Raw genomic sequence first — 27,316 nt, 5'->3', positions numbered from 1 at the left:
TTGTGTGAGTAATAGTTTAAGAGTTTATCGATTAAATATTTACACACATGCAAACACACATTTGTCATCAAGTTTATATATTATCTAGTACTCAACCACGTTGACGCATCAATTCTTGAAAGGTCACTCAAGTTAAGCCACGTTGAATCTGGTCAGTGCCAGATGGGTGACTATTTGGGAGTACCAGGTGATATATGTAGGAAGATGTCGACACCTCGCTACAAGAACTGCAAAACCTAACAGCGTCATCTCTCCTAATCCGAATATACATGAAACAGGGGACAACTTGTAAATTTAATATCCCTTAACATTTCCTCCTTTGGAGGAAGCCTGTTTAACCCGCCTAGGCTAAATGCCACTTACATACATACATACATACATACATACACTCAACTAAAACCATGGTCCTGGATATAACCTTAAACTATATCCAGTGGTGAGGTCCCAGCTTGCGGGCTTTAGGGAGATTGGAGCCACCCTTTCATTACAATTGCTCCCAGGACCACTCTGACCCAGAGTGGTAGTACCTGTTAGGGTCCCAACTATGGATTAAATAGAAACCTACTTGAAAACAACAAATATATTCTATTAAAAAATTTTTCTTCAAAATCTTTGGATTCAGCATTAAATAGCCCAAAAAGGGTTGATATACTGTAAAACAAAAACAACCAACCAACTAAAACTAACAAATAAGGCTTCTGTTTCTATATGAAAAATGCAAAATGATGAGTTAATACGCTTTGTAAAAAAAAAAAAAAAAAAAAAAATCAGTTTTTAAAATTTCTTGCCCATTATTGATCAGCACGAGTTTCGATCAGCTGTTGCATGCTATAAATATCAAATGTTTATCCAGTCTGAATTTTTTTTTTTTTTTGACTGAACTTATATTTCAAAGTTTATAATCATGTTTTTGAAATTTTTATTTTGAATGTTGCCCTGTTTGATCGGCATGTAATGCTGTTTATCTTTAAAAAAAAAAAAAAAAAAATATATATATATATATATATATATATATATATATATATATATATATATATATATATATATATGAGTGAAACAATTTGATTTCTCAGGCAATTAAAAATTGATAAAGTAAAGTTCTGAATTTTTTAGATGAGGGCTGATTATTTATATTACTTGTATTGCTCCCATCTTGAGTGTTATTTGTGCAACGTTTCGGTCAGATTGTCCTTCGACCTTCATCAGGTTTCTTTTGGAAAAGAAAAGAGAAACGTTACTGGCTCCGTAGATATTTTCGTATTTCTGTAAGTCAATCTCCACTGGAATTTAATAACATTAGGAAGCCTCTAATTGTAGAAAAACAAAAAAAAAATTGTACACCCTTAAAATTTCAGCGATAGGAGGGAGATGATCCTCCTGTCAATCTTTCTTAGAGTTGCCTCCCCTTTCTCAACCGACTTTTTTTTTTTTCTCACAGATTCAAAGCAATGATCAAAAAGTGGAGACTGACTCACAGAAATACAAAAATATCTAGGGAGCCAGTAACATTTCTCTTTTCTTTTCAAAACAACAACCGACATGCCTGATGAAGGTTGAAGGGCAATCCGACCGAAATATTAAACAAATAACACTCAAGCGGAGAACAATAATTCGATTAATGCTAGTAATATAATATTTTTATTATATTATATATTATCTCACTACACTGCATTGAACCAACACATAATTCTGCTTTTAGAGCCTTTAAATATTTGCAACATCTTAGTAATTATATAACGAATTTTGGGATGATTTTAAGTCACTCAGTGTGAGAACATTATCAGCTTTGATACCCAGATCAGATGACTTTGATTTTCTTGGTATAATATATATGTACAGAGAAAGATAGAGCATCGGGTGTGTTCGAAAGAAATCAATAAGCTGCATGATCGCAAATATGGGAGTTAAAATGCAGATTATTTATTTAAAAACCATTATATATTTCAGCGATGTACTATGGTTTCATTGACATGGATTGACCTCTTACCATTTAAAAGGATGTTAAGAATTGTAATCCGACTGAAAAAGGAGAGAAAAAAATTCGAAAAAATGAAGTTATATATATATATATATATATATATATATATATATATATATATAAATTTGTGAATAAAAAATGTATTTAAGTTGCTGAAGTATATGTAAAAACTGCTCTGCATTATATTATGGAGGAAATTTATTGGTTTTTAGTGACAATTTTGTAGATCAAAAGTAATATTAGGAATCATGATAAAATGTCTAGATTGTAAGCAAAAATTTTTTATTTAAGTCATCTCAATTGTTGAATTAGATAAGCACATTTACACACACACACACACACTGATATATATATATATATATATATATATATATATATAAATTAAGAGATTAATGTAGTTTTCTTACGGTATTGTCTAAAGTCAAACATATCTGATGAAAGGAATTTTTCCGAAATATTATACATGGAACTTCCATCTGACCCTGCAATAAGAACCTGATGCAAGTATAAAATATAAGAAAACGAAACATATATTGTATTAATGAAGGTGAATCTGCCTAGCTTATTCCACCATTATGTCATTGAACATTTCCATATTGCCAAAAAAAAAAAAAAAAATCAATAAGTTCTTAAACGGGCTGACATAACAGGGCTCCATGGACAAATGTATCTTTAGTTGACCTTTGACAACTAAAGATTTTCGTTTACTAGCCAAAATAGAAAAGTTACTAGCCATACCCTCATGATTTTTGGAATATGACATCTTCGTTCTGTTATGATTATGTACATAAAGTTTGTTTCTGTATTTTTTTTTTTTTAATAAGTGTAATTCTAAATATACAACAAATTTTATGTTGATACTTGAAGATATAAACATTCTAATTTCTTCAGATGTTTTTTAAACAGCCTTTGTTTAAAAAAAATAGTGTATTCTTCTATTAAACTTTTATTGTTTAAATAATTTAACTTTGTTCATTTTATTAAAAAAAAATAAAAAGGTTGAAAAGATATTTTTCACTCAATAGTGAGCTTTGGAAAATTGTCAGTGAAAGAAACACAATCTCCAAAAAATAAGCGTTTCATTATTTCTAGTCGTCACTTTGAAAAATTACTCGCAAATGCGACCGTTTCGCAATGTAGAGTCCTGCATAATGATGACTATAATAATTTTTAAATGCCTACAGACACTAGTGTTTCCTTCTTTCGGGAAATAAGTTCTTGATGAGCCGTTCCATATAAGTTATCAAATTTACCAAATTTTCATTACTAATGATTACTATATTGTCCAATTTCTACTGTACACTCTTTAACCCTTATCCTTGAGTGGCCTCTGGGCCTTGATAATGTGGTGATGCCTATGTAAAAAAAAAAAAAAAAATCATCAGTGCAGGGGTGACACTATTACAGCCGATCGGGAGATTTAAACCCGCCCAGGAAGCTCTCTCTCTCTCTCTCTCTCTCTCTATATATATATATATATATATATATATATATATATATATCTTCTATCTATCTTCTATATATCTATAAAAACAGAGATGTGTGTGCCACAGACGATTTCTGATTGGTTAATCCAATAATCACATCTCCTAAAAAACTATGGTTCGTAGGCTTTTAACGATACCATAAAATATTATGGCTTTATTTATTGTCCATCTTGGAAGGGTTTAATTTTTTCCTAACTTGCGATTTACAAATTACAAAGATACGAAACTAACTTACAATCTAACAATCGAACCTCCGACATCACGGCCGTCATTATGAAACTAAACTAAAAAAAAAAAAAACCCGCGTTCACTCGTGGTCTTTACATTTCGGGTTTGGGTACGTGTGCAGTTTTCCATTGACATTAAAAAATGGAAATATTTTTTAAAAAAATATATTGTACGTACTCGTCATGGGATAAAGTTTTCCTACAGAAAAAATCACGTAATTTCATCAAGTAGTTATTTTTTTATAGCGAAAAAAGAAAAAACTCAACGCTACAAGCGAAATTAAACAGAAAGTTCAAGTAGGGGGATTTCCCCCTTTTTTTTTATAGCGAGGCCAAATTTCGCGAATTTGGCCATTTTTTAAAGCAGTTTGGCCTTCAAAATTTCTGTTTGGCCATTTTCTTCACCGATGAAATAAAAGAAGCAAATAAAAACAACGCAATAAAACTTTTAAAAATACCGCACACTTTTGTTGTTCTTGTTTGTTTGTTTTTGGTAATTTTCCTTATTTTTTTATTTTTTCAAGATAATACTATTAAATGGACACTATTATGCCAAATTAGCCCCCCCTCCAAAAAAAAAAAAATGCACAAAAATTCGAGATTTAAGGTTTTGACGAGATAATTTAGCGAATTGTCCGGACTATTGCGAGATAACCATCCATTAGTTTTTCCTGAAATTTTGCCACAAAGATGTGCATAGTAACAACATTTTTTTGCCGAAAATTCCCGTTGCGTCTCCAGATTTCATCGGTGAAGAAAAAGGCCAAACAGAAATTTTGAAGGCCAAACTGCTTTAAAAAATAATATTTAATATATTCAACGATTTGACCTTTGAGAACTCTACCAAACTCCTCCTACAATTTTGGGTCTAAACAGTAAACACGTGATATTTTAGATATAGATTCCTTGGACATGGATCTAACTTATTAACTTTACTTGATCCCTAAACAATAAATGTTAAAAGGTCATAATAGGGGTCAAAGTTTTAAAAAATTGACCCTTTTTTTTTTTCTCAGCATTAACCTCAAAACACCTGGGCAACGCCGGGCACCGATTGCTAGTACATATATATATTAACACAACTGAGGAGCCATGATTTAATATACTGTTTTGTATTTAAATTCCCAAAACAGTGTTTCATGGTAAATAATTGATGGCCCCCGAAATGATGGGACTATTGTGAACTTGTGAAGGCAAATTGATTTTGCGATTTTTGCAGGAAAATAATTAACTTAGCAAAGTAATTTTCTAACGAAAAACTTAAAGAAAATTTATATATATATATAGATATATATTTGTTTTTGTGATACTTTTTTGAATGAATTATACAAAAGTGCATTTTTACCTAAATGCGAGTTGGGAATAATTTTCCCTTTGACCAATTTGGTACCCCCAAATGGATTTTATTCCCAACTCGCATTTAGGTAAAAATGCACTTTTTTATAATTCATTCAAAAAAGTATCGCAAAAACAAATAACATCTACATAAAATGCGAGACATTCAAGCAGTCCTGCGAGATAGCTTAGTGATAGAGATCTACGTTTCTTTCCGTGGGGTCCCGATTTCCAATCTCGCTAGATTCAACCACTGATGAGTCGTAGACGACAAAACACGTGTCAGTGGATAATAACAGTTTATATATAATATACATTCTTATTCAAAGTTAATATTTTCCAGAGGTGAAGCAACCAATAAATTCTTAACCGAATTAAAAAAAAGTGCTCAATACCAGATGTACGGCAAGATATATCTTTTATTTGTTTTACATAAGCATTTATGTCGCCATTATAAATGCCTATGTAAAACAAATAAAAAGTGTGTGATATATATCACAAAATATATGTTGAAATATAACTTAGTTCTAGAGTTGAGTTATGTTTGAAAATAAATCTGGTTTTGATTATTCTAATTAGCCGTGATTTATAATTAACTTAACAAATCACCCATCTCTCTTTTTGGGGGCGAAAGTGGGTTAAAAAAAAAAAAAAAAATTCCACATTTCTTAAAACCAAATAAATGATTAAATCAGTGAATCTAAGATTTTCTTCTTTCTCTTCAAGCTTACGAGAGCCATTCCAAAAGTAAGGCCTCCTATTATTTTGACTACTAAAACTAAAACATTGAAGAGCTACGAAGACGGAAGTGGAACTATTAAAACGAGCTACCTTTTGTGCTCCAGAATTTATTTTTCTACATAGTCACCACCATGCTATGCCTCTTTTGATGCCTCGATCGTAAAAGTTCATAGCGCAGCCTTACTCACATCTCTGTCACCACTCCGAAATTGAAGAAAAAAAAAAAATCTAACTATGCTGATATCAACTGCATTGGCTTTGCGAACGTTTAACAGTGAATGTTAATAGGTTCAATTTTTTTCTACTTGGAGGAATTCAATGACACATCTCTGCTTCTGATGCACGTCCATGACAGGAGTTGCCTTTTTAGTCTCACACCGTCAATACTGGCAACAAACAGATAAGTTTTAGGTCATGAATGCATAAATCCAGTCATCATAACAATGCAATTTGTAATCTCCTTTGATATATTTGGTCGGAATAATATTTATAAAAAAAAAAAAAAAAAAAAATGTAATATACTAACGATTTGTGTTCTCACCTGTCAAATATGGGGCGCGGGGGGGGGGGTCTATCCTGAAATTATTCTTTAAAATTTCCTTTGCCATCCTTTTTAATAAATGGATTTTGCTTGATTTTCGAATCCCCCCCCCCAAGAATTTCTGCATTACCGTATTTCTGTCCTTTTTCATGGGTGAATAGGGTTGGTTATTGGAGAGGAGCAACTGGTCAGGCGATGGAGGTAGAAATTTGCAGCTGTTGAGGGCAATGCGGTTATCAATAGAATTCTTTGTACTTTTAGTCATTCATATCTCTCTCTCTCTCTCTCTCTCTCTCTCTCTCTCTCTCTCTCTCTCTCTCTCTCTCTCTCAACGATGACAGTAATCAATAGTTTTAGCTCTACATTAGGACTACACTTTATAACGGCATTTGAAAACCGTGGTTTCTTATGAACCAAGTGGCTTCTGCATGTTTAATACGTGTGTAAATGATGTGTACTGTTTATAATATATTTGCTTGTATGTATGTGTATACATGTATATCCCTTCTTTTTACTTTAGTTAGTTTGAAGAGATCAAGGGGATCCTTCCTGGGGCTAACACTTTATTCTATTATAGTTTAAATTTATATCCGAGGGCTGTGTGTGTCCATGTATATGTGTATTCATATTATATATATGTTTGTGTGTGTGTGTGTGTGTGTGTGTGTGTGTGTGTGTGTGTGTGTGTGTTCATTATCCATGTGTACCTATTTACTATGCCTCCCCACGGGACAGAGTTAGACACCAGGGTCGTTTTTTAACGTGGAGAAAAGGTACAAAAATAAAAATTGTCTCAGTCGTGAAGGATTTCTCCTCCACAGAAAGAGAACAAGAAATAGAAGTGCAGCAACTGCAGCATGTGTATATTCGTGTGGTGTATATATATATATATATATATATATATATATATATATATAATCTTGTTTAATTTACTTTAAATTACCATTCATCAGAAGCAAGAATGTATAGGAAATTTAAAATCAAATGTTGCTTTAGTCTACCAATTTCCATCAGTAAAAAAAAAAAAAAAAAAAAAAACTGCTTTTAGTTGCTGCATGCTTACTATAACTATTAGTACAGCCGCTGCTTAGTAACTGCCGAGAAGACTTAAAGAAGGAATTAGTAGAATGGTACTTGGTCTCTCGTGTCATCTGGTATGTTTTCCAAAAAGAAGCACCAATTCGGGTGGTGGGCGGAAGAGGCGCCATCTTTAGCATATCCCTTCTGTTACTTTTTTTTTTTTTTTTTTCTATTTTTATATCATTCAATATTTATAGATGAAGGAATAGTAACTAAATAAAATCTGTGCATCGTGAAAAAAAAAAAAAGCAAAAAGAAAAAACAACTTTCCTTTAATCTCTGTATTAGTAAAAACTCAGACGAGATGTTTCTCGTCTATACGTAACTTTGATAAATACACATTGAATTGTTTGTTTTTATTTATTTAACCGGAAATATAAGCGAAAATTAGAAATTTTTAAGAAGTATGCTATTTAACAAAACATTTGTAAACATGACTATATATATATATATATATATATATATATATATATATATATATATATATATATATATATATACACTTTTTCTCCAAATACTCAACTTTTATCCGGACAACATGATTAATACAAGTTAGTTACTGTTAAATAAATTTGAGTGCTTATTCAAATTGGCACTTATGGCTGCAATTAAAATTAAATAAAATACGGAAAAGTTTGTAACATGTACGTATCAATCACGGAACGAAGATGAAATATACCAAAAATCACGTAATTTGATCAAGTAGTTTTTGTTTTGTTTTTTGTTTTTATTACAATCAAATTTTATTCTGTATCAATGCAAGGGCGGGATGGGGGAGGGGACAGCGTCCACGAAGGAATCAAGAGCAGACAATTGACTTTCATTAAAAAAAAATTTTTTGTTTTGGAATAATGTTTGAAAAACAACCGAAACGTATGATTTAAAACTGAATAATTTATTAACGTAGTGTATTTTATTTATTCATTTTTTTTTTTTTTTTTTTTTTTAGATCATAAAATTTTCAAATAATAAAATCATTTTTCTAGAAGAGTCATATTTTTTATATTTAAGTTAAAAACAAAATTTGAAAAATATTAAAATGGCTTAGCCTTCACTTATCGGTGGGGGGGGGACTACTTGATCAATTTTTTGTGATTTTTGGAATATACCATTTTCATTCCGTAACGAGTAGGTACACGATAAAAGTTTTTCTCCATTTTTGTTTATTGCTATAAAGTGCAAATCTGAATTAAGCACCTAAATTGATAATGATTTTTAATAACTAAAAAGAAACGTTTGTTACGATGTTTACAAAGTTTCGGATTTTAAATGCATATAAGAATCTTCTAAAATAACTACATACTACTGTTTTTTTTGTTTTAGGGGTGTGTGTGTGTGTGTGTTGAAAATAATAGAAATAGTATTCTGACGAGATAGATGAAAAAGGAACAAACCAAGTTATATGGCCATTAACGTTTCATCTTTATTGTAAGACTTCTTCTAGATGAATAAATTAAAGAAAATAAAATACCAGTACAATATTCGAAAATATATGTGTTGTGAAAAGTATGACTTTGTTTTATTTCAGAACGAAAATTTTTATTTTTTTCGATTTATTCATCCAGAAGAAGTCTTACAATAAAGACGAAACGTTGATGGATATATAACTTTGTTCCTTTTTTTTTTTATCTCTCACTTTCTCTCTCTATATATACATGTGGCATTAATCAGGTTGACACATCGATTCACCAAAGTTAAGAAACAATGAGCCTAGCCAGTACCAGATGGGTGACCATTTGAGAAGGCTAGGCACTATATATACCATGCCGAGACGTAAAAATTTCTAGGTTGGTATCTGAAGGCATGTTTAATTCGCTGCGAGAGATGCACTCCCAGTCTTCGTTAAGACCTGCATCTAGGAGAAGGAAAAACTTATGTAAAACCTTGAAGTCTACTGTATGCTCTGTCTTGTAGCAACCATTGCAACAACAAAGATTAGCAGTAATACCAAAGAGTGTGGTTGGTCCTGCACAAAGCCTTCACCACTATAAACAAATCATCTGTGTTGATTTCTGAGCGACTTAAGTTATGGCAGAATTCATACCTTGAAGTCGACGCGAGGGTTAATCATATATATATATATATATATATATATATATATATATATATTAGTGTTGGGACTATTCCAATATTTTTTCCGATACCGATACAATTACCGATTCCGATTCTTTATAAATCTCTAAATATTTAACTATAGAGTTGTTATTTTCCACGAAAAAAAAAAAAAAAAAAAAAATACATGTAAAATGTGCAGATATTTTCCTAAACGTAAAATTACACTTGTGGAGGATGATCTATCGATTTTAGCTCTATTGGTATTTTTAAAATCAATAAATATTTATTATTTTATCATTATTACCAGCAATGGAAGATTTTGCTTTAAACAAAATCAAAAGAAAAAAAAAAGACAATTAAAAGAATCGTTTTGGTATCGGAAAAGAGGCACCAGGAAAATCGGTAAAAAAAAAAGTGGGAAAATTAAAACAAAAAATGGAAGGTTGTCTTCATAGCTCAGGCATTAACGGCAACGCAAAAAGTAAATCATAAGCTAAACGTTTTCGTTTCGATTCTCAGTGGTGGTGCATGGGTCATTTTCTTCTTTTTTTTTTTTTTTTTTTTTTTTTTTTTTTTTTTTTTTTAAACATTACTCTATATTGGGTCCAATATAATCTTCTATATATATATAAAAGACAAAATGTGTGAGATCATTTTATGTATGTCTCACAAAGGCTTTTTTTTGCCAACGGTCCCGGGGGGGGGGGTTACAATCGCTTAGAAGTGTTTATATACCCCCTAGATAATAATATCTACAATTTGGGAACGCAGGTCGCCTCTAGATTTATTTACGTCGATTTTTAAAAAATTCTTGCTATTTCAGCCAGTCTTGTGTTCGTTCAGCTTTTTTGTATAAAACCGAAACTAATTCAAAGCTAAGGCTCCGTTCCTGGCATTCGCACCGGAAACGCCCAGAAGCAATCAGCTTTGATCAATGTGGGGCCAAACTCCTTATATCAGACAATTGCTATTCAATCTGGACAATGGGGAGCTGGTTTCCCCCTCCCCAACATCTTGGGGGGAAGGCAGTCAAAGTTGGGTAAACAAACCCAAAAACTGCCCTACAGCAAAAGTTAAGTGCGCGACTTCTATTTGACCTCATTAATGAGGTCAAATAGAAGCAGTAGAGTTAACTTTTATTGCGGCCACATGTCAATTCTGTTTTTAATACTTAAATAAATAAATTCAAACGTGTCTCCATTAGTATTTCGCGGTGGCCCAATGGTTAACGTCGCAGGGTTTTTTTTTTCACACTTTAATTTCCAACTTTGCCTTAAGAGTTCGGGTTCGATCCTCATACTTACCTACCAAAACTTTGTTTATTTTATTTTAAACCCACCCCCTCAGGAGTTTTGATTTACCCTAAACCATGCACACCTCCAAACACCCGGGCAACGCCGGGTACCCCCCGCTAGTATAATAAAAAATCCAAAATCCAAAATCTGCATTAATCAAAATATCATCTTTAAGCATATTTTATGACCCCGCAATGCCGGGCAGCCTGCTACTATATTTATTTATTAGTAGTTTAGCACGGCCACAGGGGAGACAACCGAAGCAGCAAAACTAAGGCTTGTTTGCCAGGGCACTATATATACAAATGTAAACAAATTTGGGCATATTTTATTGGTTTGAAAATATAGATTCTTTTTTACCAATTGACACAAAATTTAAACCATAGAATATTATAATTTTCAAAAAGCCTGCAAATTTTCATGTAGTTTCGGCTCATAGAACCAAGGATATAGTGGTAATTTAAAGGTATTTTTTGTGGGTGGAAAGAATACTGCATCTTTACCAATATTTCAATCATTGTTATTTATTTTCCTCGTTTTGCATATGAATTACAAAATATCTGATGATATTTTCCCAAAACCTCTGGCATTCATATAAGGGAGACTAAAACTTACTGCTGAAGTTTTAAATGATCTGAAATAACAGCAAGAAGAGATTTGATTCCGAATATTTCTCATATGCTATATCTCCACTCTTTTGTTTTCATACATAAAGTAAATTTCACAGTATATAAGGATTATTTGATACTCGATATATTTATGATAGTACTCTATTTCCAAAAGAGAGGAGATATAAACATATGAGAAATATTTGGAATCAAGTCTCCCTTTGCTGTTATTTCAGATCATTTGAAACCATAGCACAAGTTTTAGTCTCCCTTCCATCAAGGCCAGAGGTTTGAGAGAAATATATATATATATATATATATATATATATATATATATATATATATTTCTACTCAGACGTAGTTAATGGAACGAAAGGTAAGCTACCCTCTTCTCTTATGGATTAAATAAAGGGTTCATTTTAAAATTCCGTGTTATTACACCGGCCAAGGTTACATCAGTGTAACATAAAAAGAATTTTTACAGGGGAATAATTTATCCATGAGAGAAGATGAGATCGGATTTTTTTTTTTTTTTTTTTTTTTTTAAGTTTTCGATACTTATCGGATGAATTACTGTACAAAATATGCCTAAGAACACTGCCAGAAACATAAATTATCATTGTGTGAAATTTGCAAAAGATAGGCTCAACCGTTTTGGAAGCTATGAAGAAGGAAAACACACAAAGTGATTTTTATATAATAGTATATATATATATATATATATATATATATATATATATATAGTAATTTATAAAATATATATGGCGATTACGCTACACTGAATATTCTGCGTTTCATCCAACTATAGGATTCGTCAGGCTTATGCGCATAAGCCTGACGAATCCTATAGTTGGATGAAACGCAGAATATTCAGTGTAGCTTAATCGCCATATATATTTTATAAATTACTAACTAGCTCTACCTACGTATTGAGCACTTTTTAAGTAAATACTTAAAGTTTACGCATAAATCTATACTTTCGTATATTAAATTTATGTGAATAAATGAAGTAATATATATATATAAAGCTAAATGTGTGTGTCTGGTCACGAATAGGCTCCTATATGGTTGACTATTTGAAAAAACTGATTACATATGATGATAGAAGATGTATCGAGACACAGGAATGGGTATGTTTGATCTGGCAGAATAGTGGTTCATTAAAATTGTGGGGTTTGCGTTCGCGCCTGGTCCGCAAAGTATGGAAATAAAAAATTTTAAAATTTAAAAAAAAAAAAAAACGTTTACAAGTGTTTTTGATATAGATGTAAATAATAATACTTTGATAAGTATGTTTTAACTTAAATAGGGATTGTATAATAAAATTGTGCGGTCTGCGGTGCGCCTGGCCTCCCTGGAATGGAAATAGGCACAAACTTTAATAAAGACTTTCATATCTATCTGCGTAAGTATACTTTGATAATTATGTTTCAGTTTGAAGAAATATGGTATAATAAAATTATGGGGTGTTCGTTCGCGCCTGACCTCCATAGAATGGAAATATGTCACAAAGTTTAACTCGTTTTTTTTTTAATATAGATCCACAGTATATTGTGATAAGTGTTTCAGTGTGAACAGGTGTGTTATAATAAATTATGAGGCTTATCTATTTTATTTTTACTTTCATCATATTTTTCTTTGGTTTTGATACCCCTGAATTCGAAGCTATCTCTTTACAACCCTTCCTTTTCATAACCTATCATACTTTCATAAATCAGAGTCCATTTTCTGTAGGCTGTTTTTGAACCCAGTCAACGACTGGTACTTTTGCTAGTACATATATATATATATATATATATATATATATATATATATATATATATATATATATAGACAAAGCATGAAGCCACATAATGTAAGGTGTTAAAAAAAATATGTCATGGTCAAAAGCTAGCCAATGATAAGTGATATCTAGAAAATAACAATCTTCCTCATCCCTCCATTGTCGGAAACAATCGCTCATAGACAAAATAAGTGAAGAGTTACAAGGCTACCGAAAGTAAATCCAATTTTTACTGTCTACTTTTTTCGAAAAACAAAAAAAAAAAAAAAAACAATTAAAACAATGGCTACTTTTGAGCTGGTTTTTTTTTTTTTTTTTGTTTTGTTTTTGATATTAAGTGATCAAAAATATTTAAGGGCGTTTTAAAAATTCAATAGCAGACACTGCATTTTTTTTATTATTTCATTAAATATCTGATTATTAGTAAACCATAAAAAAATAATAAATCTTGCATAGTTGCAAAAAAAGAAATCCGTACAGACACACACAAAGTGAGCAGGCAATTTCATTAATATTGAAATGAATTTAAAAAAAAAAAAAAAAAAAAAAACGTTGAACAGAATTCATATGGCAGTACTATTCAAAAAGGCAAACATTTTGTAATAACTGTTAATGTTAATCAAATGCTGTTTCATTACAGTGACAACAACTTTTTTCTTCTTATTTGCTTTTTTTGTTTTTTCTAAATTACACATTTTTAGTTCAAAAGATTTTTCTTTTCTATTTGTGTTTGTAAAAATGCCATTTGCAATCATTTTAAAATTAATTCTGCGTTCAATTCAGTTTGTGTTTTTATTTAACAATCAGTAAGAAAAAATTGTTATGTCCACTCTATTTGGATATTGTTATATTTGTTTCTTTAAACGGCATGGCATCTTTCACACTATGCAGTCATTCGTTGCTGCTGCATTAGCTATCCATTATATGCAGGGAAATCGTATTTCTGCCTGTCTGTATTTTTCCGGATAAAAGTCAGAAATTACAAAGATACATTTACAAACTTTACATATGCTGATTCAGTATGACCCCAGGCTGGTTATGGTCAAATAAAAATACTCTACTTCTACTGTACACTCTTTAACCCTTATCCTTGAGTGGCCTCTGGGCCTTGATAATGTGGTGATGCCTATGTAAAAAAATAAAAATAAAAATATTCTAATATTTGTTCTCTTAATGTCACCATGGACCAAATAAACGTGCAACTTGGAATTTCGTACTGAGTTTATTGGACGATCTTAGAAACGAAGAAAATCCCAATTTCTATATTTAAAAAAAAAAAAAAAAAATTTTTTTAAATATATTCTGTAGGAAATTTTCGAGAACCTTCACGCTTCCAATGAAGTGTAAACCGAATTTTTGGAAACTGCAAACTAAAATGGATATTATTATTTTTTAATAAAGCAACCAGGGTTTACACCAGAGGTAACAGAAAACAGAAGGTGCTCATTCTGTCTCTCTCCTCTTCCAAATATATCTATACAGTAGATAGGTACGTACAAAGTGAATGCCGATGCTCAAAATGAATAAACATTTTGACCCCCTCCCTTCACCAAAAAATTCACCAAAAATCAGGAAATTAACCAATTTTAATTAAATTTTCAGTATTTATCAAATAATGATAACGAAATATATTGAACCCATTATTTTTATTTAAATTTTAGCGAAAATGTATTTTGTTTAAACAAAAAATACCTTTAGTAAAGTTATGGTTTACAGTAGTAAAAAAAAATTGATGAAATTTATTTTTACTTTTTTTTTTATAAAAATAAAGCATCGTAAAATATAACCAAAAAAAATTGTTTAATTTTTACAGGAATATTGCAATAAAAGCCCCTAAAGTCTGTATTAATACAACTCGAAGAAAAATGAATTTCTTGAACTACCGATATTATCATTGAATTAAGCATTGTTTATTTAATATTTTCACACAAAAAATTATTATAGCAAAAAATATTTTTACTTTTTTTTTTTTTTAAATAATAGGTTTTGCATAATTTTTATATGTAAGATTTTAATATTTTCCTCGCTTGAATAAATGTGAAACTTTCTGCGTAACATAATTTTTATATAATATTGAACAATAATTTTTTAAAAAATTAATTTAAAAACAGGAACATAGAAAAATAATTAAATTGAAAGTGATAAAAATTATACAAACTTTCAGGATAGGAATGTACGGATGCACGTCTGGAGGAAAAATGAAAACTAGCACTCCCTTTCCTCCCTTTTTATTACATGGCGTCATTTTCACAGTCTTTCCACTGGCTGAAATTTTGGGCTTCCATATATTCCGTGGAAACTTAAATTGTCAGGAAGTTTCCTGCAATCGCTGAATAAACTTGCTTTCTTGAACTCACAATAGTCCTTAGCAGTTGTTTACTATGAAACACTTTCAGGGATTTAAAAACAAAACAGTATATTAAATCATGGCTCTCCAGCAGTGCTGATCAAACATCACCTTCTTTAGACAAAAGAACAAAAAAATTTCTGGATATTGGATCTATTTTTTTTTTTTTTGCTCCAGATAAATTAGGCTAATATATATTCATGACGTCAAAAAAAAAAAAAATTTTTTTCCCCTTATCTGCGTCATTCATCCTTGTCTCCAAAAAGGAAACTAATTTATTATTTTCAAATTTACTGCATTTATATGCTTAGGATGAATCCAGTATACATACTTATCACCCATCTTGTTTGTTATTAATATTGTATTTATATATTTACATTTTTATTTACTAATAATCTCTTTATATCTATTAGTTTATTTTAAAATGAATAAAAATATAGTTCTTGCTTGTCTGTCCCTAAACTCCTAAGGTTTGGGAGGTAGATCCCAATAATCATATATATATTTTTAATGTACATTACCAAACATACTTTGACCAAAAATCCATATATAACATAACTGTGAGGTCTGCATTCACACTTGACGTCCATAAAAAAGAAAATATAATATGCTATTTTTTTTATGCAACTTAAAAATTATAGAAATTAAGAAATAAGAATAGAAACTATTATTCTGAATTTTTTAGGTGAGGATTGATAATTTGTATTGTTTGGATTATTCATGTTACCATTTTCATTTTGAGTTATTTTCACAATATTTTGGTCGATGTAACCTCTGACTTTCTTCCGCTGTATCTTGTCGAATTCGGAAATCTTACCATCAAACTTGGAAATCTTTCTATCGAACTTTGGGAATCTTTCTTTAAAATCTGGGAATCTGCACGGAATTTCTTCAAGTGTATCTTGTCGAATTTAGGAATCTTACTCGCATGCTTCGGAATCTGCAAGGAAAGCCCTTTATTTAATCCGGCATGCTCTCGTTTGCAAATTACTTAGTTAGAACTTGTACCCAGTTATAGCTGATGGAACAAGAGCATGCTACCCCCATGGATTAAATAAAGTGTTCTGTTCAAAATTTCATGAAGGTTCCAGAGTTCAACAGAAAGATTCCCAGGTTCGACAATATACACCTGAAAGTCAGAGGTTACAATGACCGAAACATGAAAATAAAACTGAGGATGGGAACAGTAGTCCAAATATTTCAAATGATATGAAAAATATAAAGTGATTCAGGGCTTTTAAGAGTAAATAGGAGATCCTCGTTGGTTCCTGGGAAATACTGGCCGTGCTTTGGGTTCGGGTTAAAGATCGTAAATTTACCGAAATTTATTTAAATTGGTGTTTTCTTTACTCTATTTCTTACTTAAATATCTCCTTGTTCTTCTTGCAAAAAGTTGAATATTATAAAATATCAAAAATAACAATTTAAAAAAAGGTAACATATGTAACAGAGCTGCTGCTACTGGGTTAATAGCAGCAGCAGCTATATACAAATGACATAGCCAGTGTGCAATGTGACGTCACAGCAGAGATAAAAAGGACACACGTGTCCGGAGGAGTGGTGTTCGAGGTGTGTTCAGAGAAGCACATATTTAAGACTCAAGAAAGTAGGGGTTCAATACGTGATGAGAAAAACACATGTTCGAGACACGTGGGTGTCATCACTGTAGGAACGAAAAGTCATGCACGCCCTGAAAGGGAAAAAAAAAAAAAAAAACTGTTTAAATATTTAGAAAAAAAATGCATTGTGGGAAATACCGGATATAAAGGCTTTTTGTTTAAAAAAAAAAAAAAAAAAGAGAGAGAGAAAGTGCGTTGAGTTTTTTTTTCTTTCTTTTGTTTCCCTGCGACAGTCTACAACGTGTTGGGGTCCGTTAAAATATAACGACACTGTTAAAAGAAGGTGTACAACGTTTCAATATGTTATGAGTAGAGATTTAAAAACAGAATATTTTTATCATTGTTTTGACTCTCGAGTATATATCCGACACAGCTGGATATAAAGTTAATCAACCAAGAACGACATCACTCTATATAAAAGCATATAAGATATCAATGGATACACACTCGAGAGTCAAAACAATGAAAAGAATATGCTGTTGTCCTAGCCCTAGTTATGAGTTACATGTAAAAGGGCATTATGATTTCTCATTCAGTCCTGGGCAATGCCAGGTTTTCCTGCTTATGTCTCAATATAAATAAGACTTGGATGTTTTGTTTTTTTCCTTAAAAGATAAAAATTCTATCAAGAACGTATCAATTTAGTGGAGAACGTAGTAGGTACTGTTTTCTTGTTATTGTTTTGTTGCATGTGGGAGGGGTAAGAGTTTCTACCTCATCATCATTTTTTTTTTACTTTCATATTACCGAAAATAATTGAGATTATTCTTGGCAGTCTGTCTCTGCTCAGATACACAGGCAAATTGGAAATATCAATTATATGCTAAAGTCATCAGAGAGGGTTATATGTGGTTCTTCGTTATAATTTTGACCCAATATTCGATGCCTCTGTTCAGTTTTGAAAGAAAAAGGATGCAGGGGCATCTGCGCATGTAATTGCGAGGCAAGGGTTGCGCAATCCCAAACCACACCTCTCCTGAATCGGCACTGTTTGAGTCCAGTGGCAAGGACCAGGACGACTGGAAACAATGCCGAAATAAGTCGAGTCCCAAATGGTCACCCATTTAGTACTGACCAGGTTTAATGTTGCTTAACTTCAGTGATCCAGCAAGAACCGTTGTGTCAACGTGATTGTGCCAAATATTACAGATGACCAAAAAATTAAATAACTTTATTGTCTTCAGAGCAGAAAGTTAAACGCTTCTATATTATACAAATGAAAAATATATTGAATGTCAAGCGAAGCAAATGGTACCTATGTAGTTGTCAGGTCTCAAATAGAAACATATCCAAAAATTATGAATAACGTAAGGTAGAAAAATAATTATTAACGAAAAAAATAAATTTGTGGAAGGAAATGAAATCACTATATTACGCTTACTAAAAAGGAGATAACTTGACAGGGGAGATAATCAAGTTCTGTTTATGTCGCGTGACGAACGTAATTCGAAATGTCGGACCAGATTATCCTTCATATAAACTTTATCGGAAAGTTTTTCGTTGATAATTATTTTTCTACTTTATCGTTTTTTTCCTAATTTTTTGATATGTTACTATTTGAGACCTGATAATTTCGTAGGTACCGTTTGTTTCACCAGAAATTCAATATATTTTTTTCGTTTGACTTATACAGAAGCACCAAATATTAGAATTCTCTTTATACATATCAGTTTTCATTCGGACTTTGAGTGAACTTGAACGCTTACTGGGTATTATCTCCAAGTGTTCAAGGTCTTTCTCTAAAGGGGTTTGATAAGACTACCCGGCATGAGGATACTTTTGCCTAGAAGTAAACCCTGACCAAATATTCAAATCACATTTTATTCGTTGACCAAATAATATCTCTTTGGTATGGCTAACCCACACTGGCCTTTTCAAGGAATGGTACACCTTCCCCAAGTGATGTTACCTTAAGTAGCAACACGAAGCTGGATACTCCACCAAACTAGATAAACTCTTGCCCTGGAATCCAGTAAAACTAAGAGACCCAAAAGAAAGATATTGAAAGGGGAGAGGGAAATTATGCTCTCAACTTTTTTGTCCATCAAACACCGAATTAGTGAAGAACTTTAATAGAACATTCGAATATTTCTGTGGCTCTTACAGAGATCAAATAGGTAGACCCCCCCCCCACCCACTGATTTCTGAGAACTTCAACTGAAGTAAAATGAAACTAGAGATCTCATCAATTACTATAGTATTGTTTGTGTTATCTTGATTAATCGGACTATGATTCTCATTCTTGGGCGTTATAAGCACAACGTTTCACTCGCTGCGACCTTCTTCGAGTGTTGAAAACCTGCTTCTTTTTCTCTACTGAGGAAAAGACGGTTGGCTCTGCATTACAAGAATTCGAATCATGGATTTTTTTTGGGAGGGGGGCCGTAGATCATCAAGAAGGTTCAACCTTCAGGGGTCACTAAGATATTTTTTAGAGGCTTTCCTATGACTCAGTGCAAAGCCAACCCTCTTTTTCTTTGTAGAGAAAAAGAAGCATGTTTTCAACACCCGAAGAAAGTTGCAGGTTGCAGCGACCGAAACGTTGTGCTAACAACACACAAGATGAGAATAATAGTCTGATTAATCATTCACATCTTATCTAAAAAATTCAGAATTGTAGTATAGTATTCTTCTGGTTTGGTTTTGATATTATCTATGTATTATGTGTTATGTATTATGTGTTATGTATTATGTGTTATGTATTATGTTGTTATGTATTATGTTGTTATGTGTTATGTATTATGTTGTTATGTATTATGTTATGTGTTATGTGTTATGTATTATGTTGTTATGTGTTATGTTGTTATGTGTTATGTATTATGTGTTATGTATTATGTTGTTATGTGTTATGTTGTTATGTGTTATGTATTATGTGTTATGTATTATGTTGTTATGTATTATGTTGTTATGTGTTATGTATTATGTGTTATGTATTATGTTGTTATGTATTATGTTGTTATGTGTTATGTTGTTATGTGTTATGTTGTTATGTGTTATGTATTATGTTGTTATGTATTATGTTGTTATGTGTTATGTTGTTATGTGTTATGTATTATGTTGTTATGTGTTATGTATTATGTTGTTATGTGTTATGTATTATGTGTTATGTATTAGTTTGTAAAAAAAATGTATAGTTACGTTGGAGGTGTAGGTCAGTTGCATGATAATTATTAAGGGTATTGATTCAGCCAGCAAGGTTCAAATTATTTTGATTCTATTATGTTTCCATTCATTGGAAAGCTAAGCATAACCCTTGATTGAATTTTAAGCATTTGCTCAGGTCACCAGTTCTCCACGTTTTACTGGAATTCTGCTTCTTTTGTAATCTAGTAAAGGCGGATTTCTGCCTTCAATCGCTTAAAGCCTTTCATGGCCCTCTGCTTTTTCGTTTTTTTTTTTTTGTTTTTTTTTTTTTTTTACAAAAAAAAAGTTGATTTTTTTTTTTCCAAATCCCTAGATTCTTAGTATCTTATTTTTATGTTGCTATTTGGCTGGGTTTTATTTCGTTTTCTTTGCTTCATTTTACATGTCCTTTTCTCTCTCTCTCTCTCTCTCTCTCTCTCTCTCTCTCTCTCTCTCTCTCTCTCTCTCTCTCTCCTTCTTCTTCTTGCCTTCCTTTTCTCATCTTCCTAATAGTTTTCTCTGAAAACTGAAAATGTTAATTTTACCGTGGAGGCTAATATTTCAAATGTTTAATAATGGGAGGTAGGAAAGTTAGATGATTTTTATTTCATAAAAAAAGAATGACTTTCTGTCTCCTTCCCATCCCCACACATGCATTCAATATCTTTTTTTTTTTTCCTGTTGTTTTTATCTTTTACATCACCATTCTACACACACACACACACACACACACACACACACACGCCAAGGTACCTCTCTTTCCTCAGGTTGGGAAAGTCATCACGATCTCGGTTTTGTTTCTTTTGTTTTTTTCTATTGGCTATTGTTAGGTACACCTAAAAAAAATAATAGTTATTTTTCTTGGACTAAATGGAGAGCGATGCTATTATTTTATGCACAGGTAGAAAGAAATTGTTGGTTCATATTTTTCCCCAAGAGTATTAATGCATAAATCTATCATAAAAGAACTGATTTCATAGTCCATAACCGTATCCATTGCATCAATCATGCACACGGACAATTTTAACGAGTGAATGATCTCTATCTTTACTATTATATAAAAGGAACTTTGTGTGTGTGTGTGAATTTGTTCCCTATGGACTCGAAAATAACTGAGTCGATTTTTATGACATTTTACACAAATGTACTTTATGTGTCTGACAGTGTTATTAGATAGGTTTTGTATCGGAATGTCTTTGATAAGTATCGATAATTTGAAATAATTTTGGGTCTAACCTGTCATCAGCATGGATCAACTGTCAACAAGGATCAAACTCACAACAACACTATCAGTAGTCTAGCATTTTACCAATGAGTGTATGTATGTATATATATATATATATATATAGTCATCCACATACATTGCTGTTTCACAGCTCATCATGTGGCTAGACAGGCAACTGTATGTGTGTGTGTGTGTGTGTGTATATATATATATATATATACTTCATTTACTCACATAAATTTAATATACGAAAGTATAGATTTATGCGTAAACTTTAAGTATTTACTTCAAAAGTGCTCAATACGTAGGTAGAGCTAGTTAGTAATTTATAAAATATATATGGCGATTAAGCTACACTGAATATTCTGCGTTTCATCCACTATAGGATTCGTCAGGCTTGTATATTTTGGCATCAAGACATTATTCAAGCACGTCTGATTGAACATGACAGTTATTCTTTTTTCCGATCTTTCTGGATATCTTTTCCATTTGCCGAGCAGTCTTAATTTCAGCAGGCATGTTATGTAAAATGGCACCCAAAAGTTGTTCACTCATATTTGTCTCAAGCGCTTTCTATCGGTGCATCCGATTATCATCAGAAGCGTTTGTTTTTCTTTTCTTTTCTTTTTTTTTTTCTTTTCTTTTGAGGCTTGGTGGATTTATATATTTTTTTTTTTTTATTAGCTATAAATACACCAAGCCTCAAAAGAAAACGATAACAACAACAATCGTTCCTGATGATAATCAGATGCAACAATAGAAACGCTTAAGAAGAATATGTCTGGACTTCTTGGACACCATTTTATATAACATAACTTTTATATAACATAACATTTTATATAACATAACTGCTGAAATTAAAAAGACTGCTCGGCAAATGGAAAAGATATTCAGAAAGATCGGAAAAAAGAATAACTCTGTTGTTGTGTTTAATCAGACGTGCTTGAATATATACATACACACGCACATTAATCTTAGGGAGATATCAGTCATACCAGTTATTATAGGTGCCATAAGGTTTATATAGAAGAACTTGAAGTCCTATCTAACTAATATTCCTGGTGAACCAAATGCAAAAGAAATCCAGACAATGGCACTTAAGGGAACAGCGAGGATACTAAAAAGAGCTCTCGGTTGATTTCAATAAAAAGCAGGACAATGTTAGCAGCTGGTTTGGCTGCCCCATAACATTGTTACAATCTTCAAAGGAAGAAAATTTAAAAAGAAATACATATCTTACCTATGTTTCCTGTGTCCACATGGTTCAAGGCCATGAAATGGGGAGCTGTTCATTTCATGACTTAGAATACAGTAGGAATTGTTATTTCAACTCGACAGGTTCTAGCTTAAAAGCTAAGTAACTCAACTGGATATGAATTTAAAGTATGAAGAATAAACTTGATATTGTTTGTATCAACTCATAGTGTGTATAAATCCATTCATTTTTATCATTATTTATTTACTTCTTTTTTTTTATCAAACTTTATACTAATTCTAATTTTTTTAATCTATTTATTTAATTTTTTTAATTTTATCTTCTGTTTCAGAGTCAGGAGAAGGACGACTCTGAAGGGAAAGCTGCCACCGTGGATAAGGAAGCGAGCATAATCCAAGATAATCCGGAAATCTCGGCTATGCTAAAGGAAAATGCAAGCGCGGTGGCAGCTGGCGGAGGGACTATAAACCATGACGTTAATGGCGCCAGCAACATAAAGTGTGAGGCTGTTGATATCAAGGAGGAAATGAAAGATGTTTTACCCAAAGGGAAAGACGGTAATGGAGGACCCACAGCCAACTCAAAGTCCTCACCAAGTAATCTCACTAATGGCAGCAACACAGGTATGTGAAATTCTTTAAAAAAAAAAAAATAACAATAAGCCTTACTGTACGAGGTGGAACAACAAATTTGTCGCCCTAAAGAAAACAACACTACAGTCTTATTTTAAAACTTTTATTGAAAAAAATCAATTCAGATAAATTGATTATGTAGTAGAGCTGACATCTATTCAACCTCCACCTTCAGCCTCAATCATCGCCTCTATATGGGTCTAGAACTGGGAGAATACCTTTTCCACAAGTGCTGGAAGGAGTTCTGGCATTGGTGTTATGGGAGGTTATGTTGGTGATGTTCTCGACGTATGATCAAACAAAGTATGTTCAGGTTGGAGAGGAGAGGGGGGGCAGTAAGAGAAGGGTACAAAGTTATAGCATTCCTGAAGCCAAGCCTGGGTCTCTTTTGATTTGTGGGCTGGTGCCAAGTCCTGCTGCCACACTCAGGCTCTACCAGTGGTCATCTGATTGCACCAGAGGATCACCGCACTCTTCAGCACATCCAGGTACACTTTGGTGTTGACTTTCAAGGCGATTTCAAAGATGTGAGGTGGCATGATGTGGCCCTCACTTGACACCACACCAAAAACCATAACTGTGGCCGGAATCTTTGTTTTCATCACCCTGGCCACGTCCCTGTTATTCGTGGCAATTCATGATGGATTTTGATGGTGCTGGCAATGGTCCTGTTGTTATAACTTGGATCGGTAGAGAGCACACCTCCGATCTCGCTTGTTGAACATTGTGTCACTTTGAGACTTGATAGAAGACTCCTATCGCTCTTAGGATTTGTATACAACTGACCAACAAGTCAATGGTCTGGAAAAAAAAAAAAAAAAAAAAAGCTTTCATCAAACAGAAATGGAATCATGTCATCTTTTCTTGAGTGACAATTTTATCATTCCACCCTGTAATGGATATTTTGTGTCTGCAATCACAAATGGGAATATTATTAAAAAGGTATGTGATGCTAACTGACACTTGTACCAGTGTCATTAAATAGAATGATGAGTTTTAAACAACAGTAGGTTCCTTTTCTTAGTGAATCTGTAAGACTCAAACCTTTTTGACCAGCTTGATTCTGCTGTTGACATCAAGAAGGCAACCAGGTGAAGGTTGCCAACATCTCTGAGTGAAAGTGGTACTATGAAACTTGGTATGCACAGCTCATTTGTCCACAATGTCATCCATTCCTTTCTTTGAAATAAGGCTTGAATTTTGGATTTAAGCATAAAGACACAAGATTTCCATTATAGTTAAAGAAAAAAAAGGGGGGGGGTCTCTTTATTGAAGAACCACTGTTAGAAAGGGTTGCTAAGAGGAGTTCCATATTAAACATACCATGTAGCCAAAAGTTGATCTAAAACGTAAAATTTTGAAAAGTAACTTTGGCTCGATTTTTTTTTCTTTTTTTTTTTTTCTTATATTTAAAAATAAAATTTTTTTATAAAAACAAAAATTTTATTTGGTTAAAATTTGCACTAAAATTAAAAAAAAAAAAAAAACAATATGTACAATGTTGCATGAAACTATTTGAAATAAAAACGGCCAAGATTTTTACATACAAAAAAACAAAATATATTATTATGTATGCATGTATCCAAAGTTTTTTCATTAACAAATGTACTCATATATATATATATATATATATATATATATATATGTTACAATTTTTACTATGCATAATTATTATGGATAAAGTTAAATTAAGCGTTATCCCTCTTTGCTAAAAAGGTGGGGGGTCTCATGTTCTTGTTTCTTGCCTATTTTCTTTATAAGCCGCATGAGTACCAGATGTAAATATTGACATCACACAAAGTACATTCCATTGAACTTACACTCCCAATAATTAACAAGTTGTAATATACCATTAACTAATTTTTTTTCTCCTAATATTAAGAGTTAATGAATTATCTCCCTTTTTACTGATTGGATGTTAAAGTGGACGATTACGGTGGATGGTTGCAACAAGTAATTTGCATGCTAATTTGTTTTGTTGATTTATCGGCTAATCAGGATTGACTTAGAGTGGAGGTAATCAGCTATTTTTCTACAAATTGTTCAAATTGTTTTGTTTTATGGCACTTAAACTATTTTCGGATTATTTTACGCTGACTCCAATAATTTTGGGAAAAGTTTTTATGCTTCATTTTCAATTACTTATTCATGGTGTTTTTGTTTGGTTGTTTTGGTTTATGGCGTATCAATCCTTTTTTGGATTATTTAATGTGGAATCCAGTCATTTTAGTTTTTTAAAAAAAAAAATGCTTCAAATTGTTTATTTTATTCATGGTGCGGGTTTGGTGTGGTTGTTTTGTAGATGAAAATTTTTATTTTTGTTTTTGACTTAGCAGAACATCATTGAGTTTTGGAAAGAGGGGGAAAAAAATAACATCAATGTTTGGTGCATTTTAGATTAGCACCAAAAATATTTAAAGAACTGATCTCTATAAATCACAAGTACAGGGTGTCCAAAAAGTCACTGACCTTTTTTTTTTTTTTTTTTTTTTTTTTTTTTTTTTACACAGTGATCACTTGTAAAGGCCCGGAAGCCACTCAGGGATAAGGGTTATTGCAAGTACATTACGTTAGTGTGGAGATTTGATGAAGTGTTTACTTAAGGGGGCGGTTCATTAGGAATTTGTTAACATTGGACTTGAAGACATCCAAGTTGTAGTTCGGTGGGAAGCAGGCAGACGGAACAGAGTTCCACAGGCGTGCAGTTCTAAGAAAGAAGCTTTGTTCATGGAATCCGCGTTTTGATTTAGGCACAGATATAGAGTGGGGGAAATTTTTCACAGTGGATTCAGCTAGACGGGTGTTTTTCGTGAAAGATTGGCGAGGGGGGACCAGAGATTGGAGCTCAGGCGAGCACCTGCCATGGAAATAACGATAAAACAAGGATAGGCTTGCAACGTCTCTTCTGTGGGAGAGAGGTTGCAGGGTAGAGAAAAAGGCACCACTAAGCCACGAAGTCTATTTTGTACTCTGTCAAGGCAGGATAGGCTGTTTTTAGCAGCTCCTGCCCAGATATGGCAACAGTATTCCATCCTTGGACGTACTTGGCTTTTATATACATTACCCCTAATTTTGTTAAAACAATTTTACAACTTGCGTACGTTGTTCAATGCTATAACTTATCCATGATTAATTTCCAAAATGTTATCTGTCAAATATCTGAAATGGAGAAGAAAAAAAAAAAAAAAAAAAATCAAAGATTTTTAACTCTTCAGTGACTTTCTGGACACCCTGTATGATAAATGTAAGAGGACATATCTTTATCCACAGATATATACTCGACATACAAATAGTGCATAAAAATATTATCTTTCCCTGGTGTTTGCACTAAAATTCATATTTATATATAAAACAGACTTTTAATTAGTGAGGTTAAAAGGAAAAAAAATAAACATTCCAAATGGGGAAATTTTAAAAAGGAAAGAAAAAAATATGTATAAAATATGTTTAAAAAGATGAACGAAAGAAATGGTCTCATTATGGAAATAGTTGGGGTGGGGGGGAGGTGAACTTGCTACTTGCTTTCTATTTTTCCATAAACAGTTGAAATGATTTCATCCAGCAGTTCTTACTTGCTCACTTTTGTGTTATGGGTCAAGTGTATTAGTATAAATACACATCAGATTTTATTATAGAGTGGAGGATATATCATTTCTGCCATTTTTGTTAATTTTATTTTATTTATTTTTTTTATATTTTTTTTTTTTTTTTTTAGTTTTTAAAAAAAAAAAGAAGAAAGGAAAAATAGGTATGTATGATTATAGAAAGAAGAAAGGAAGGAAAAACGAAAGAAAACATTTCAGTATGGAAATAAAGTTAAGAATTTTTTTTTCCCAAATTAATTAACACTGTTAGCTGCCAGACTTACTATTGGCTTTCTCTCTTCCCTTAAACACTTGAAATAGTTTCAAAACGAAATTTTTCACCTATTAACTTTTGTGTGAGGGAATGAATATATGTTTTCCATCTGCTTATACATAAAAGACACTTTGTGTGTGTGTTCTCTATGGATTCCAAAACAACT

The 27,316-nt window shown here is 32.1% G+C and overlaps 1 protein-coding gene across 9 annotated transcripts in view; it reads left to right on the top strand.

Moving 5' to 3' along the window:
• The window catches only part of LOC145293258 (uncharacterized), a 554,756-nt gene that overhangs the window by 482,962 nt on the left and 44,478 nt on the right, over positions 1–27,316 (top strand). For all 9 annotated transcript variants that reach the window (XM_080139853.1, XM_080139849.1, XM_080139847.1 and 6 more), the window contains one exon: positions 22,992–23,283. In XM_080139853.1, the coding sequence (XP_079995979.1) occupies positions 22,992–23,283 (292 nt within the window). The remainder of the gene's footprint in view (positions 1–22,991; positions 23,284–27,316) is intronic.

Source organism: Euprymna scolopes, chromosome 14 (assembly GCF_053919585.1).
Source record: "Euprymna scolopes isolate OS-2025 chromosome 14, ASM5391958v1, whole genome shotgun sequence".
NCBI classification, from domain to species: domain Eukaryota; kingdom Metazoa; phylum Mollusca; class Cephalopoda; order Sepiida; family Sepiolidae; genus Euprymna; species Euprymna scolopes.
Note: the sequence above shows the minus strand (reverse complement) of the source record. Positions and strands in the feature narration are given on the sequence as shown.